Genomic DNA, 18,502 nt, shown 5'->3' on the forward strand with positions numbered 1-18,502 from the left:
TTCGCAACGATATTGATTATCGCTTCTGCGTTCTTAGTAATGTTCCTAATAGAAAAAGACAATTTTCGCTTCTTGTATATATTACTGTTATTTTCAGATTTTAATAACAGAAGAATCAAATTTTATTTGAATTCAGGAAGATTGAATACACTTGGTTCAAAGTTTTCAGTAGATTGTGTATGAAATCTTCATTATAAGTCGATTCGTTACAGCGCAAAGGGTTATAATACAATAATAATAATATAAGAATAATATAATATAATATAATAATATAGTAATAATAATATAATGAAATACATTAATATAATAATAATGCAAATGATATCATACATGATCGTTTAACTGGCATTCATCGCACACTAAACGTCGCTAAATTTGGTGAATCTGTCAATTTCCTAATACCTCCAACTATCCTGTAAAATCATGTTACAACGTCCTGCCGGTGCTCCGGCTAAAATTCAAAAAGGATAAAGTATCCACTTTCACGCTCTGGAGCCTCCTATTTCCAAAGGCAAAGCAAAAGCTCGATTTACGAGAACAAAAGCAGACCGGGGTTTTTTTCAGGAGTGCAGCAGAGCGAAATTTGAGAGGGAACATGTTTATGTTTCCTGTTGGAAATGGAACTTGTTTCAATGATCGAGCAGCTGCGAACGGCCGTGAACGGGGAACGGGGAACGATCCGGGAGCTTGTCGGACGCGAAATTGTGATCCGACCGACGAGGTTCGTCCAGCGGACAATTCGAGAAAGCGGGCGAGCGGGAAGGGGCGGGCGTATTATCGATCAGATTATTTGGAAGACGCAGCCAGCTGTTCGGTTCGCAGACCGAATCGGATACACAAATTATTCACGTATTGGCCCGATGGAAGCGTGCAGGCGCGCCGGCACCCGGGCAACTTCGATAACAGGCTACGAGGACGGAAATTCTCGGATGGCCGATTGAAATTCATACCCTTTGCCCTTTCGGACGATAAAATTAGCAGGAACCGCTAATAATGCGTCGCGCACGCTTCCCGTCACCATTGTTCCGACACAATCGGCGTCGAATCGAGTCGAACGTGGCAACGGTTTAAAATAATACCGCGATATATAAATCAGGCGGCAGTAAATTCGGGGAAACGAATAAATTGATCGAGTCATTGTGCAACAAAAGCCGCGATATAAATTAACGTCGGTGCTCGCAGCGTGCCTGTGTGTCGCGCTTTGTCCGATCGAGCGTAGAATTCGAGCTGCCGCGGAGATCCGTGCGACGACGGGATCGGGTGGCTACAATGCAAGGCTGCCTGGTCCCTCTTTGATGCAACCGGTCCCCATGAATGCATAAAATGATGGACGACGCGCGAGAATGCCGCTCCGCCGGATGTGAAGGTACAAATCAGAGTGCTTTCCATTGTAAATGCTGGCTCTTCTGTCGTACGAGAGATATAAATTCATATGATATCGAAACATTTGACTGATTGTATCGAATGCATATCGACGAACTGTTGCAAGGAACTTCTCCAACGGATTTACATACCTTCGGAGTGGAGAAGAACTGACGTTCGCGGAGGACACCCAATAAAGATCGTATAAGTCGCGATAGGAGAAATAAGAGCCTTCGTTTGGGAGTCAAGTGGAGACGGGATCGATAAGACATGCACAGTCGTCGTATCGCCGGTCGCTTTGCAGTGGAATATGCTGGCTAATGGTCAGACGACGCGTCGAAATCGGTAACTTGAAAATGGATGGGAATATCGAGTCGATGCTAGTATACTACTTTCGGTCAGACAAAGTATTATGCAACTGATTTTGATCAGACACGGAAGTAAACACCTATTCTCAGCCAAAGTAGTGAATATCAACTATAAGTCAGACAAAGTAGTGAACATCAACTTTAAGTCAATCAAAGTAGTGAACACCTATTTTAGGTCAGACAAAGTAGTATACACTTATATATTTGATCAGAAAAATAGTATAAACTAATCACAGATCAGACGAAAAAAAAAACAAACTTAAAATGGTGTAATTAAGTCCAATGCGGATTATTGATCAAACAAGCTGAATTGAGTACTCAAGAAAGGTAATTAGAATTGAATCAATTACATGTGAAATCACCTCATCTACTAAAAAACCAGCATATGGATTACACGCATGTAGCGCAACTTTCGTCTGACACTTTTTCTCCTATTGTGAAAGACAAACGAGTTATACGGATGACTTATTATAAATACCTCATCCACTGTATACGAAGAAACATTTTCTAATGGCCTAACGGCTCATTACGCGGGAGCGAAGCATGCAAAAGAAGGCTGCATCGACTTGCAGCATTCTCGACTTCGATTTTAACATCACGAGCGTGTCCGCGCGCAGAGGAAACTCCAGCTCAAAGTCGCCGAATCTAGTGGTACGCAATTTACGGTCTCATTGACAGCCAGTTTCGCTGGGTTTGGTCCCTTTGATTAATGCGGCCGTGATTTATCGTACACTACGGAAATACGTGCGACCGGTACGCACACACGAAGATTGATCATTATTATAATCTGAGGGGTGCTGGCGCGGCGTTCCACGGCCATGCGAAACATCTGCTACTGCGAACTCCTCTCATCTATCTCAATCTCGGCACCGCAGCCTCGAAACAAACGAACAAACTCGCGGGAAAACATTTCCATTCGGAGGGGTCTGATAGAGACGTGTCTCTCCGGCTCGCCTATATCGAACCATAAACAGATTTATTTCCGGATACTTTTACAGCGATGCGATATTAATTAGACGCGCGAGCGACGATTATCGAACAATTCTCGATGGGTTATTGATATTTAACAATGCATGAGTGGGCTGGTATGATAGTGGCGTAAGTGATGTTTTCGAAATTAAGACGTAAGTCAACATCTTCAAAAATGTTACTTACACCATGATAACATGAACTGTTAATCCATACATGCCAACATTTTAAAAGACAAGTGAAATAAATGAAACAGTAATTATAATTTAAGTTATCCCTCAATTATTACAGGAATGATTTTGATCAGTAAACTACACATGATAATAAACAATAATACTGTGCTAAATGTTATTACTAGACTGTGGTTATTACGTAATCTAAACAGTTTCTGTGTCATTTGAAAGGCAGATGAGCCGAGTATAATTTTATAAGTTGATATTAGTGCAACATTTCTAGCTTCTTTTAACATTTCTATCGATTTCAATCTCACCAACCAATCTTTTCCAGAAATGTATAAAATCCGCAGTCTGGTTATTACCAAAATTAAATATAATTACCGCAGGCAATTTAACAAAACTGTATTTGACGAACGAGTAATTACATTGCATCGGCAGTAGACGCATCATTAGGAGTGTTGATTACACGCGAAAACAGCAAGCAGCGCACAGTCATTACGTTGATTTTACTCCGAACACCGGCAGCGAGTCCCGATAAAACTGAATAGATTTCGCATGCTTTTATCGCAATTAATGCGTTTGCAATTTAGGCGTATGTCCGGGCGCCATCGCTTTTCCGCATCTTTTGTTTTGGCCCGGCGCTGAAAGGTAACCACTCGAGGATGCGCGTAGAATGATCGGCCGTGGACTGAAGAGAGCCGTGGATAGAATCGTGAATTCGTTAATCGCGGTTCACGGGTCGGCGTTTAATTAATAGCACGAAACGGCGCGACGCTCCGTATCGGTCCCGGATCAATTCCGTTCGATCCGATCGCGAATTCGGCGAGGCACTCCGGCTGGGGAGAACAGATACAGCCTACATCCGGTTTATTAATTCAATTCAACCGTTCAGATATTCATGGAGCCGCGATTCCTCGGAAGAATGAAGGCATTCGAGTAAATAAAAGCGTCCGAAGCTTTCATTAAATGTACGATAAAAGTTGGAGAAAATGCTGTGAAAAGGACTCTCCCTTTCCCCTTTCCCCTGCCCCCTCTCTCTCTCTCCCTCTCCCTTCGTCTCTGGTGTCTATTATCGAAGGACAAATCAATTGTCACTCGACGCGCCGCGGAGATATTCATCGTCTTGGAACGCGGCGAAGTAATAAACGAAATGAAGAACCGGAATACGGATTCCCTCTGTTCCACGGTGATTCACGGATACTTGCCGCTTATTGTAAATGTTCTCTGTGGTGAATCCGCTTCTTATTCTTATTCCCTTGTACCATTATTGCGGAGGACTAAGCCTCCGCTTCGTTACCCGACGCCATCACCCGAGCCACCAACGTGCGGAATGCTTTCTTCGTCTCCTATATCAGATTCCTAATTAACTTTCTCAAGCCTCCATCAATTCCCAGAACTTTCCTGAATGCGTTTCGAACAGCGTTTCTGACAGGTATCAAGAGATGAAAAGTGGGAACCGTATACAAGCTTGTTAGTTCGGCAAACTTTTCCATTCGGTGGAGGAAAACATCGGCGTCCGTGTTCGCGGGCCACCGCAACGAATTCCATCCCCGTTATAAACGTATAAAAATTTGGACGGTCTAACAACAATTAACAGGCATTTATCAAGCGTTAATGATACTTGTCCGACAACACGCATTCCCGGAGCCGCCGGTCTGACCGCCAGTCCCCTGCCATCCGTCTGATTACACACGTACCAGCACCACTCGCTGGCCACATACATTCCTAAGCCACTTGTCTGACCAGATTCATCCCTATACCACTTGCCCCCCCCCCCCCCCCCCCGCCATACATTTCTAAACTACTTGTCTGGCCACATACATTCGTAAACCTCTCGTCGGACCACACGCGTGCTCGAACCACTTGTCCGAACACACGCGCGGCAGAGCCACTCGTCTGATCACACACAAGCCTAAACTACTCGTCTCGCTACATATATTTATAATCGTCGACCTGAATGCGTGACGGGTTGAACAACCAGCCTGACTGTTTCCCCGCTGATTCTCCCAGCACGCGTATCCGTCGCGGCCGCGACCGCGTCTCGCGTTCCAAGATCGTAACTCTTTCGCGAAGACGGGAATCAAGCAACGCGCGACGCAGCCGCGTTTGTTAACCTCGGTGCTCGTCATGAAATGGAATTTCAATTTGTTACCTGACGAAAGAACCGGCTCGCGGCCTCCTAACGAGGGATGCAAAATCGCGGCGTCGCAGCTCGGGACCGAGAGGAACGCGCGCGGGTTCGAATCCCGGCCGCGTCAGAACGTATTTCAAGCCGCGCCGCGGCCCCGCGCCGGTCTAAATCATTCATCCGATTAATTATTTCCGCTCGCGGGAGCCTCTTAACTGCGATAGAATCGATCGATTCTATTCCCGTTCCACGGTAGATCGTGGTCCAGACGACTTTAACACTCCGATGATAGTGCTCGGTCCGCGACGGCTTATTCTGACTCGACGCGCTAGGTTGGCTGATTATTAATTATTGTTATTTCGGGTAGATGAAGATTTCATTAACGTTTACAAGACTGCGCGAAATTTTCTGTGAGCAGATCCTTGTTTTCAATGAGATAAGTAATAAATAGATTTTATATAATAGCATTATTAGACTGCGAATTTTTATGCAGAATAAAAATTGTATGCATCAATTGCAAGCAATAGAAATCAGGCAGCAAGTTCGCTCTTCCTTTAGTCATCCTAACAGATTAGAAATATAATAGTATGTTGAAATTTCAAATTGCTTGTAATTTTTACATTATTTTCGATTGTAAAAACCGCAATCTAATTATTACAAATGATTACAGTTTCGAGGGGGAATATTCTCTCGTTAATCTTAAGGCAAAAGTGACTGCAAAACGTATTATGTTTAAACAGAAATACAATTATCATTTAGGGAGGTTAAATAATCCCTTCACGTTTTAGAAAGTCTTTCATCTTTTCTCCATTGTTTCAAGTATCAGAAAGATATTCTACTGCTTTGTCGTCGACAAGAGTAAAACCTCTTCCAGGATACTTTCTCATCTCTGCAGCATTCGAAATCCTTTTCGGTGTCTGCACAATAAAAACGCGCATCCTCTTTAGTTATCCACAAGTTTTCTGGACTCCATTTGTTGCAAAGTTTAATAATTTCTTACAATAAGTATGACACACAATAATAGATATACAAACAATACGTAATCATAAGAAAATATTGTATCATGATATGAGGTTTTCGCATGACTTTTATAAAGCACATTGCTAAAATATTTCCAGGTAACCAGTGTTACCAACCACAGAGCAGAATAGAGACACATAAGGGAATAAAAATCCCACAAAGTCGATATTAATAAAAAATTGAACGAGCTCGTTCACCGGCTCCTTATCTGACCCTTTCGACCGTACATGCGCGATGCAACAAAATTATGCAACAAAAATCGATCTCTCGTAGAAGCATCTTTCGTTCGAGAATTCTGTAAATCGTTAATGGAATTATTTGTTGGCCAAGCCGGCAACCGTGTTATCAAGATGTCGGCGACCGCGTCGCGAAGGTTTTCATTCGCGCGGAGCGTCGACGGCGAAAACGACGAGGCTCGCGGCGCTCCGCGGACCGTGAACGATTTCCATTCGTCGGACCGGGGATGTTTCATAAAGAAAGAGACCTCCTCGAGGAACCCGCGGTACGCACGCGACCTCTCATCCTTATCTTCGCCCATTACCCCCAGCGACAACGCTGTTCCGCGGGGAGAAACGTTTTCATGGTTGTCTGCGTGTCAGCGAAAAACGCTGCTCTTTGCGTTTCCCCTGTTTCCGGACGCGGTGTACGTTAACCTTGTCTGCGTTCCCGCTTGAATTACCTGCAAAACGTGCGACACAAACCACGAGCTTAGCTAAAAATTCTGCGGACCAACATTCCGCTGTTCTTCGGACTGTGATTCTTGCGGCACGGTCACCCGAGACCTAATTTTCTCAGGTGAAAAACTTGGCGACTCTCTTTGCTCGCCCTAGAAAGAGCGATCGTTTATTTTTAACAATTAATTCCGCTGCGTAATGAAAATGTCGATCGAAAGAGAAAGATCCCGGACGAATAAAATGTTCCCTCCTTCTTCAACAGTCATGCCAATGTACTAGAAGACTGCGGATCTCTGTGAAAAATAAAAATGTTCTAACACAGTTTCAGGATACAGAGATTTAATATAAATAAATTGTTTCTTCGTTGAATTTTGATAAGACGAAAGTAGTTTAAGAATATCTTTAAGATTTCACGCTTTTATATTTCAGCTACTTGTTTTTGCTGTGAACGCATGAAATCCATGGTCTATGTATGAGTGATACTAATCGTGAAAAATTAATTTGTTTCATAAGAACTTCGTGCCAGTACGATTTAATGAGCATTTACGGGATCCGATAAGATTAAACACGTGTGAAGTTTGTGGCATCTATAATTAAATTGCTTTTTTTCGAGGAAGTTTCTTAGGCTTATATATGAGTATCACTGCATCTATAGCAACATATGATATCTTTAAATTCTGTATAGAATCGGAATATAAAATTTCACTCGTTCAAGCCATTGATCCATAAAGTGTCCGGCCAGATGCTGTCTTATTCTACTTACAAATTTCAAGTTTCTCCTATTAATTTCGATTCGTACTTGTTCCACTTGTCGCATAGAAATTACATCTGGCTCGTCGCCAGCTTTATCTACGTATCCGTCTTTGTACAGGGGCTCGCAAAAATTCTCGCGTCCGCGATGAATCCGCTCGTTCGATCTCGCATTATCAACGTTTCAGTAGCTGTACCCAATTGAACCGCACGGAAACTTTACTGGCCGGCGTGATCAATTTTTATCGAACCGCCGATGAAAGCCTAGAAAATGAAATCGAATGAACCTCGTGCGGCGCAGGCGACCGTACGAATTTCTGTATTCCATTACGCGCGCGTACAACTGCATCCGATTCGCCGTATTACACGGTGTTTCTTTGAATAATACAAAAATATCGCGTCGAATGGAACAACGGCTTTTCCCCCGCTCAGTATATATCCGCGCATCAGAGTTTAACGGCGGAGCGAAACGAGAGAATGATTTCCCTATAAATCGAAGAGCCACTTTCGAAAGCGCTTTTTAAATCCCCGGATTTCGAATTAAATATTTCAGCGGGCCGGTGACGCGGTCGCTCGTTCCCAGGCCGTTTAATCTCAGGCTGGCCGTAGTGTCAAATCGATGTGGAATGTAGGTCGAATTCGGCTTACCGGAATTGATTTCTCCGGTTTCTGAATTATTGTTGTAGTGCGCGTGCACTGGACTGTATGACAATCCCTCCCTGCTAACGCTGCCACCCTCTATCCCACTCCTGCGCGCCGCTGCCCTCTCGTCCCGCGTTTGTTGTCCGAGCCCCAAACGCAAAATGCGATACCCGCATGCGATATCAAAGCGTTCATTGTCAAACCGCTCGACCGTTCTCCTGCGCTCGGAAAATGCTCGCGTACGATACCCTTGCCGATCGAGAAATTCTAGCCATATTCTTGCTGCGAATAATTATTTAAATAAGCGACCGCCTTGCGTAGAACATTCCGAACGTATCTGGTATTGGAGATCCTTCGAGAGAATTAAAAACAATATCTGCTGTTTCAAGTTTAGCCGTTTCCGAATGCTCGTGTTGCGACGCGTTCGCTTCTTTATTCGTGCAAGCATGATTAATAATTTCATTTATTACTGCGGAGATCAATTTTTAAATGGAGGCATGGATGTACATTCAATATTCAATGGAAAGCATTAAAACTTTATCCGAAAGTACCAATAGGTTTTTGAATGGTGAATGAAGGCTGCCAGCGTGGAAATTACGAAGCCAACAAAATAAATCTTGAAAGCGTATCTGAAAAACAATTTTTCAAAAAACTCATTTGCGAAGCTAGATAATCCAGCGATCGAAGCGAAAGCCAGCCTCGAATTCGTGGATAGATTTCGAAGATTAAAGGATTAAGGGGGCTTCGGTTTTATTTCGGTAAAATTCCTTCGGAGTCCATTATTGAACCTCTGCTCTTTTGGAGTCGCGGAATTGTGAGACTCGAATAATCGGGCTCCGAAACTTTATGGTGATCGAGCGAAACGAAAATTTAATGCAAATCCATGGAGAAACGATGGGGTTCTTCGTAAATAATAGCATCACTGACAAGTTTCCCGTTTGTGTTTCAGCGTACATTTTGGAAATTGTGCTTGGCCAGCAAGGACCGGTGTTCGTTCTCGAGCCACCAAGTACCCTGGTCTTCTCCAATACCACGGGCTCCCAGCTAAGCTGCTCTGCCCATGGGAGTCCGACGCCGCACGTCACCTGGATAACTAGCCCAGATCAGAGACCGGTCACTGCTGTTCCCGGGCTTAGGTAAGCAATCAACATAAGAGCCTCATATGGGACAATGTGCCTGGAATAGTCCTCGAATATAATTTCGATACCGTACTGATGAAATTTACATCTGATTTCGTGTCGCCTTGTGTCTTGTCACGTTTATTCCCGCGCGGGAGAGTAGACGATCTCTTTAGAAATAATTCAGGTGTTTCCAATTTTATCCACATTCTTTGTTGTTTTCGAAACATTTTATTCCGATAGCGAATGAAGGATAAAAACCAACGAATAAAATTGTTATTGATAATATCGAATAAATGTCCAATGGAATGAAAGTTTATTTAGACAGAAATTCGTCCGAATCAAACTTTGATGGAATTAAATTTGAATCGCAAATTTCAACCATTTGAATAAGAATTTATTCGTACAGGGATTCAGACAATAAAATAATTGATTTGAATAGAAATTATAGAATTGAAAATGTTTCATAATTTGTCGATTTATTTCTTCCATGTTACTTTTTTTCGAATTATTCGAATAAAAAGTTATTCAAGTAAAGAATTTTTCAAGTTATTCGAATAAAAGGTTATTCAAGTAAAGAATTATTTGGTAAATGATCATTGAAATAGATAGAATAATTTACTAACTCTTTTCCTCATTAATTATCGATTTGTTCTACTTTGCACCGTGCCTTATAATACATTGACCTCTTCTCCTTACCCGCGTTTGTGTACTGTTACAATACATGGAGGACTCCACACGTTCTTGAATCACGTGTCTAATTAAACCGCCACTTCTTTTTCGAGTATACACTTTTCGCTTGAACACGGGACTGTATCGTGTGGGGCTAGGTTAACCTCTGCTACACGTCTGACTACGTACGTCCCATACCACTGGATTCGCGAATCAGTGACGCCCCTCATTCATCTGACTACACGCCACCTACACCGCTGGCCTACATGTCCGACTATAAGCGTCCTAAATCCTCTCTGCTTGTCTGGATACAAACGTCCTATACCACTTGCCAGCCGAAACACCAGCTTCGTCCGCTTGCCTGTCTCTACACGTTCTGTATCACTTGCGAGATGCAACGCTGACACGTCCCGAGTGTCTGACTACGCGTACATCGCATCGCTTGCCGAGTCCAGCCGTGGTATTCGCATCTTATCTGGTTGAAAACATTCTGGAACGATAACAGCCTGATTTAAGCGCATCGCTTTTCGGTATGACCATTAACGCCCAACGGCGTAACGCGTGTCCCACATCTAATCGCCGCAACCAAAACCGGACACGTTTGTCCGTCCGCGAACCTCCTATGTCACTTGCCAGACGAATCGGCGATGCCCGCCATTGGCACGTCCGAAACATTCGTCAAGATCTGATCGCTCGGCCGGCAAGGAAAGCTGCAATGAACGCGGAGGTATGACGGGAACGAGCACAATCGTTGAAACGGAACCTTGTCGCTGGGATTGAAGCGGGGCCAGGAGATAATTCTATTTACTTGTCGCTGGCCGAGATTAGTCTGTCCAGCCAACGTCACGAAGATATTTGTCGAAAAAGAGAGCCGTCCACCCGGGAAGGTATCCGCAACGACGGGTTGCGACGGGTGGGGAGGGAACCGGCTTTTCGTTGACGAGAGGGACGGCTTCCCGTAATTCCGTTTCAGTTATCGAGCGGCCTTTGTAAGATACGCTTTTTCAGCTGCGAAATTCGCGGCGTTACTCGCAAGAGCGTACGACAAGATAGAAAATGGGTAAGCGGATTAGCGTGTCCGGGATTTAGAAGTTCCGAGCCGCCGTAAATTGCCGGAGTTTCCTGACGCGCGCGCGCGCGCCCGCGATCAAACTTACATTGTCCCGCTGGAAAAATCCGGCCGCGGTGCCGCGTCCGGGGGATACCGCCCATTATCACGCAACTTTCGCCGCAACTAATTAATAATTTCGTGCGGCCTCGGCGCGCGATTACGGAGCCCGCCAACTCTTTCCATCGGTTCCCACGTGACCGTTGAACGTAACATGTTTTTGGCACAGAATTGAAAGATTATTTATTCAACTGTTTCGCCGTTCGAGTTTTTAGACAAATTCAGCATTTTTCTAACTATTCTTGTATAAAGAAAAATAAAGCAAGAATTATTTACTGCTTAAATGAATGTAAAATAAAACGTAATTGCAATACGGTGTACTAAATACACTGATTACAGTTTTCTAATGTCAATGTCGCGGCACTACAAGATGAACAAATTTTTGCTTGCATTATAACGAAGAAGACGTCATTGACTAATCAATGATTTGTGGAACGTTCGCTACAAGCTTAACATATTTTGAATACGTTGAATACATTTTAGATAATGTTATGCCATAAAGATATATTTATATATTATATCATAACTATAATAGATATACTTATCATATTATAATATAGTAAATCTGTAATATAACAAATATTTTTGTAAACTGCTGATCTTTATGCAAAACAAAAAGCCTATACCTCGGTTTCGACAAACACGAGTTAAATGAACATTTCTGTTATTTCCTAACATTTTTAATAATTCGAAAAGCGTACCAACATTGTTGAATTTCTCCTTTGCATTTACTATTTTCTAATTTACTCACGCATTTCTGTCGCAACATTGCAAGCGAACGTGTTAATTTCAATTCATTTTTAGACATAATATCGTACCTTGTTCTGCTGCTTTTTCTTCATAACCGAAGAAGTCGCAATATTGAGGATAATACATAATTTATAATAAATTCTCAGATTTGCCGATTTCAAATCGCGTTAATTCGAAGTCGTATAAAAATTTCGCACTAAGATCACGTAAAGCTATGGTAAACAGAAGTTAGAAACGCTATCAGAAATATTCATTTATAGCGCACAGCTTGAAATCAGTTTACGTTAACAAGCTTTGTGGGTCATCCGAAGTGGAAGTATCTCTGACGATCGGTGCCTGTCGGTATCTATCCCCAGGATGCAACCGGCGAAGCCCTCCGGATCGTGTAAGATTCGTATTATTGGAAGTTTGATGCTGTACGCTCGGCAATATCGTAACCGTGGCACCTGGGGAAACCATTTCCTCCTGGTAATTGAAATGTTCCTTATCCAATGGCCGTCCCTGGTAAGTTCGTCCGCAGTTCGATGTCCCCCGGGAAAGCGTAAACTCTCGTTCCCATGACTTCGATAGATGGGTATCACACGTTAATCACGTTGCCGGAGCGGAACGATGCGAAAAACGTTCGCCCGCGAGCGTTTCGCCCGTCGACCGATGGCCGCAAATCGAAAATCCGAAGACGATCCTGCCGCAACTTTAAATCCGTACGAAATCAAATATATTTCGAAATATACGGGCAATTTAAGCAAGAGTTTTCCTAGCCCGAGAACACGAATTCCTTGTACGTCGAACTTGTTCCTGGAATCGCTGTTATTATTTTATCGTTTGCCCGATCAGATACAGACTTGCTCTACTTACATAATATCGTAGTAATTTTAAAGAAAAAGAGAACATCTCATCGAATCAAAATGGTTTACTTTTTAATACATTTTTCATCGATCTTGCGAAGGATAATGTGACAAATCCCTTATTTATTCTAAAATAACATAAATAATTATATAATAAATAATAATTTCATTCACACATAATTATGAGACACTGCTTAAAAAATAGAGAATAATGCACAGCATGACAGAAAATTTTCACACTTTTTGTTACGTTACTAATGTTTTTAAAGAATAAATCGGGTGACATAGCATTTTCTCCACCGGGGTGACAAACATTAATATTCAACCATAAATTGCTGATTATGATATTGCAGTTATTTAATAGAAAATAAAATTTACTAATGCGTATTAAATATTAAATTGTTATTATTCAGAGTTACCGAGTTTCAATAGTTGGGGAGGAAACACAGTAACTAAAACATAGAGATACTTATTGTTTCTTCCTCCTAATATTAGAAAAAAAATTGATATTTTCTGGATAGAAAAATTTATATCAATACAAGACGCTCTGAAATTTACGTTTCAGTTCTTAAGAAATGTCACTTAAAATGCTAAAATTATTTGAAAACGCCCGAAGTCCGCGCAACAAGACACAGTAACTGTCTCCCCCAACATAGCAAGCCTCCGCAGACATAAACGAAAGGAAGTAATAACGCTCGACGCACCATCGAGTATCACAAGCATCCATGTTTGTCGATCTTACTTAAGCCGGCCATCAGATTTTCCTAGCAGACTGTTTAAAATTCAGAGTAGCGAGCCGGAAGGTCTCGTTGGTATCTCGTCGAGGGCTGCGGGCTGAACTCGGTGTTCGGACCGCAGGATTCAATCACCGGTAAAGAGTTCCGTTGAAATGTTACTTTCACCTGGGAATTCCCCGGCGGTCCCAGACATCGACCGCGGGGGCAAGATTGGATCGTTTTTGGCGAAGTCACGGAACAGTTTGATTCTTGGAGCGGATAGCACGAACAGAACGAGTTGCCGTGGCCGCAAAGAAGTTCGCGGGCATCGCGGGGGGGAAGCAACCTTGGATTGGGCTGGCCGGCAACCCTTTCACCGTTTCCAACCCTCCCGGTGCCTAAGGTCCCTTTGAGGCTCGATCCTTGCTCTCGACGGTCGGCCATTCAACGGTCGCGTTCATTTGCGTCTCGGCGAAATTGGCTGCCAGTTATCCCGTGCTCCGGTACACGCTGATCGATTAAAGACGTATCGGTGGCCTCGAGGGCTCGGTCAAAGAAAAAGAGGGCTACGATCGGGGGAAACGTTGGAGAGCGGCTCGCAACGGAGAGATACAAGTCGACGGAGAGAGTCTGCAAAGGAAGGCGCCCAAGGATAAAGGGTTTCAAGGGGGGGTATATCGTTGGAAAAAGGAGAACGGTACGTGCGAGCGAGCGTCGAGCGAGAAAGCAGCGTGTCTGATCAAAGGGCCCTATACTACTCGCCGGAGTACAATCCTCGCGACACTTGCCGGATGAGACGTCCATTTTCATTACTTATTCCCGTTCAGACCTCTTTTCGGCGTGTCTTAAACCATGCGACACTTGTTTCACGAAGCATTGATCTTCGCTGCTTTCTTCCGTTTGTATGCGTACCTTTCGAAGGCCTTTGAGCTCTTGGAACACACTGCACAGAGCACCGACTTCTGCCGCTTGCCTTCGTTTGTGTACCCGAGGCTTAGAGGAAACGGCACGATACTTGTCTGACAAAATATTGATCTACGCCACTAGTTTTCGGAAAATAAAAGGCTATGGGAAACGTTCTAGTATAAAACAATAAAGCTTATACGTACTACACGAAGCCGTAAGGACGAAGTAAACGATAAGAAAACTGGGAGAGCGAGAAACTGAAAAATAAGTAGTATATACTGAACACTGGAGCAAAGTGAGCACAAAGGAATCGAAGAAGCACGACGAAGCGCGTTTATATACAGGGTGATCTATTCGAAGTAACGCACTCGATTATTCCCTAAACTATAGTTTGTTTCACAAAACGTTTCAAAGAGAACCTATCCTGTATCGTTACATGTTTCAAAAATGTCACCTTCCTTCAGTATTTCGTAATTTTTTATGTAAACATAACTCACAGTTAAGAAAGAACAAAGTATATTAGATCAATTAATTGACGTTGAAATGCCCTATGCGTTTACGTAAAAAATATGCAGATTTATAAAAAAAATTAAAGCTGCACTTTTTAGAACTATTTTTACAAACGAACTATAGTTGAGGAGATAATTGAGCGGGGTCCTCATTAAATTGGATACCCGGGTGTATTAACCTTTTCACTGCTGTCCACCTGTATCTATTATAATCTATTATAATCTAGCATATATTATAATAGATAGAACAGATGGATCGTAGCAGTGAAGTAGTTAAAAATGGAACGCGTAGGAAGGGGAGATCAGCGGAACGAACGGGCTCGTATGAAAACCGCATGCGTTTTCTAGGTACACGAACCGGGCGTCTCGTGTTATGGCTCGCATGGCGGGATTTGTCTTCCGGCGGCGCGGCGGGGTCCGGCGAACGGGAACGATCCGCCCATTTAATCCGTGTCACGAGATTATTATATTTTACAGTGGCCGACCAGACATCGAGCGGATGATGCATGACCGGGAGTTGGTTAACGCATCCTCGGCCCGCTCTCCCCTCCGGCCGCGTAAATGGGACGGCGCGATTCCGAGGACGGTGCCACCCCCGCACGAGTGGGAATCTGTTGATGACGCTTGACACGTTGAAAAACCGTGGATGACACGGCCTCCACTGCATGTTCGACACAGAATACCGTATACACGCGCGATAGAAAAAAATGAAGGAAAAATCGCGTCAGCGTGTTTAAGCCATTACGGTCGCGTGTTGACATTATATTCCGCTGTTGCGACTCCGGATTCGACAGTGCATCCGCGAACACGCCGGCGTATTTCCTGTTTGCATTTTAAAAACATATTGCACCTAGCATTTCTCCCCGCCCGCTGCGGGCCCGAGTCGTTACGAGCCGCGTTACACCGGCAAAATACGCATTTTGGCTCCGATCGATGTCGAAAATTCGGGCGCGAATTAGATCAAGTTCCGTTCTCGAGATAGAAGGCATTCCGAGCCTCTATTGCAAATTGAACTACGCCGGAAATTAATAAACGGGATTAATCGTCCGCATTTTATTTACGCGGCGTTTCTCGCGAAAAAAACGTCCGGGTAATTGAAACCCTTTATCAGTGGATTAAATTCGCCTTTTTACGGAGAACGGCGCTGGATCTAATTTCGTAGGAGGTACCTACCGGGCCCATGTTTCGTTCGCGAGAGGCGGAAAGAATGCAAATGCGCGGGGGACTTGGCGATTCTGAGGGCAAAGGTCATTCCATGGTAATACGTTTCCGGCGTTCGTCTGATTCAATCGTTCTCTTTTTTTTTCTCTGGCGCGACCCTTTTCTCACGGGTTTTTCAATTTAGCACCATCTTCGCTCGTACTTTTAATGTATTATCGAGACAGTCGCTCGGTCCTGTGCAAATTTATGCTGATAATTGCGTAATGCGTATTCATGTAAGTATTTATACAAACTTCCATTATCTGGCCACGTTCCCGATGCCGCGCGATGAAATTGATTTCTATTTACGAGTTCGACGGAAATGAATATTAATTATATCGACTGAACCGATACTATTTCGAACTCTATTTCGAAAATTCATTTAAGGATTACTCGACAGCGAAATTTCGAAATATGGCTGTTTCATTTTTGAACCATACCAAATGTGATTCAAAATAACGAAAATTGAGTGACTTGTCGTCATGTTCTAGGCGATGAAATTTCATTTCGTATTCATCTTATTACTTTTCAATTAAATTCGTAAGAATTAGAAAATCGTTGACGTACTGACAAAAGAAAATTTCGAAAACGGAGCATGTGCTAAGATTACGATTCTATTTCTGACATTTCGATCTGTTCGGAAAGGAGCGATTGTTTCTCGATATTTTTCGGACGTTCTCGCACATTGTCCGAATAAAGATGGCCGTCCGATAGAAGCGTGTCACGAATGAGGTAAATAGGGGTCGTCGTGTCCCGAAAATGCACCGCTAAATTTCGATTTTGATCACCAACCCGCACGGTCGCGCGAAAAAATCATCGCTCGCGGAAATAACCAAATTTTCAGTTTCGATTATCGACAACGTGACCCGGACAAGCTTTCCCGTAACACGTGATAAATATGAACACGGATTAAACGAGGCGAGCACGCGATGCTTGCCCGGGGAAATGATTTACATTAACGTTTAATGCGTTCAACTTCACCGTCCGCGTACGTCAGCATGAAATATCCGACGGCTGCAGTAAACTCTATAACTGATCGAAGAATTATTTCATAAAGTTCTGTGTGCTATTAATTAATGTCATTTGTGTGTCGCGCGGCCGTCATTCCATTTGTCTCACGAATCACCGAGATGTACTCCTTAGGCAATTGAAACGTTTCCATTCATTGCTACGTAAACAATTGACTCGCGCTACTCGATTTCAAACATGTTACCCATAAGTCTCCTCTATCCATCGACTCAGTTCCGTTATACCTCCATCGTGTTAAATCTCTTGTCTCCTTTCTACTTCTTGTCATTATTTTTAGTACTTTTTAAAGTATTTCACTTCGTGTCATTTCAAAAAATTGTTCTTGAAAGCGGAGTCTCAATTGAAGAAATGTCATTCCTTTCCTTCGACTTGCCTTTGCATGTAGAACATCCCCTTCCGGTTGTACCACTAGTTACCGACCAACCCGCATACATCCCTGCTTCCTTTGTCTGGCCATTCACCGACCTACACTACTTGTTTGGACACACATCTCTCGCATCACTCGTCTGATCAATAATTGATCTCCACTGTTCGCGGAGTTCTAGATATTCTGAAATATTGACAGGCTTCCTGACTTCATTCTCCAACATTTAAAAAGCATTTCTGTTTAAAATAAGCCTCGACCACTTTAAAATATGTTAGCACGCAGATCTCCAAGCGGACCTCCATATTCCCAGATTGCTTTCCAAATACCAAAAAAATCTCCTTGGTTTATTAAATATTAAATAGTGACTCGTAAACAACGATGTCGACGTGTATGCAAAACAATATCGATCGAAATAAACCGCGATGATCCCATTCATTAAGTATCATTTGTAATTGAAACCTCCGCGCAAGCTTCACTCCCATTTTATATTCGGCGCGCGCACGCCCGAAGGAAATCTAGGTGGAGCGAAATTTCCATTTCCGGTGATAACGCCCGGGAATGGAAATGTACGCGGCACATTACGGTCGACGACAAACATTTTTTTTCTCTTCTGTTATTTGCAGGCAGTTACTCGGGAATGGGACCCTCTACTTTCCGCCGTTCCTCTCGCAAGATTTTCGCGGGGATGTGCACAACGCAAGGTACAGATGCCGGGCGACCAGCTCCGTGGGGACGGTGCTGTCTCGGGAGGTTACCCTTCGTGCCGGTGAGTCGACAAGAAACTATTAAAATTTTCATTAACACTGTCGGCGAAGATACAAAATAATGGTATTCAGATTGACGCAGGACGGCGTCGTCCGCAACAAAACAGGGCAATCGGTTTGCTCCCGGATGGTGTCGTCTCTAGATGAAATTTATAAATTTATAAATTTATGAGTCTATAATTTTGTAATTTATAAATTTATAATTTTATAATTTTGTAATTTTGTAATTTTGTAATTTTGTAATTTTCTAATTTTGTAATTTTGTAATTTTGTAATTTATAAATTTATTTCTTCCACTAAATTTAATCAATTGAAAGCTGTATAACAATATTCCTAGGTTCTTAACCCTTAGCTCTCCGAAGCTTTCTC

General features: G+C 43.1%; 1 protein-coding gene across 1 annotated transcript in view; it reads left to right on the plus strand.

Annotated features, from left to right (window-relative positions):
- Nucleotides 1–18,502, plus strand: part of Dscam3 (Down syndrome cell adhesion molecule 3) — a 283,469-nt gene that overhangs the window by 211,055 nt on the left and 53,912 nt on the right. The window contains exons 3-4 of the mRNA XM_078188350.1: nucleotides 9,039–9,225; nucleotides 17,993–18,135. Of these exons, the coding sequence (XP_078044476.1) occupies nucleotides 9,039–9,225; nucleotides 17,993–18,135 (330 nt within the window). The remainder of the gene's footprint in view (nucleotides 1–9,038; nucleotides 9,226–17,992; nucleotides 18,136–18,502) is intronic.

This window comes from Augochlora pura, chromosome 8 (assembly GCF_028453695.1).
Source record: "Augochlora pura isolate Apur16 chromosome 8, APUR_v2.2.1, whole genome shotgun sequence".
NCBI lineage: Eukaryota > Metazoa > Arthropoda > Insecta > Hymenoptera > Halictidae > Augochlora > Augochlora pura.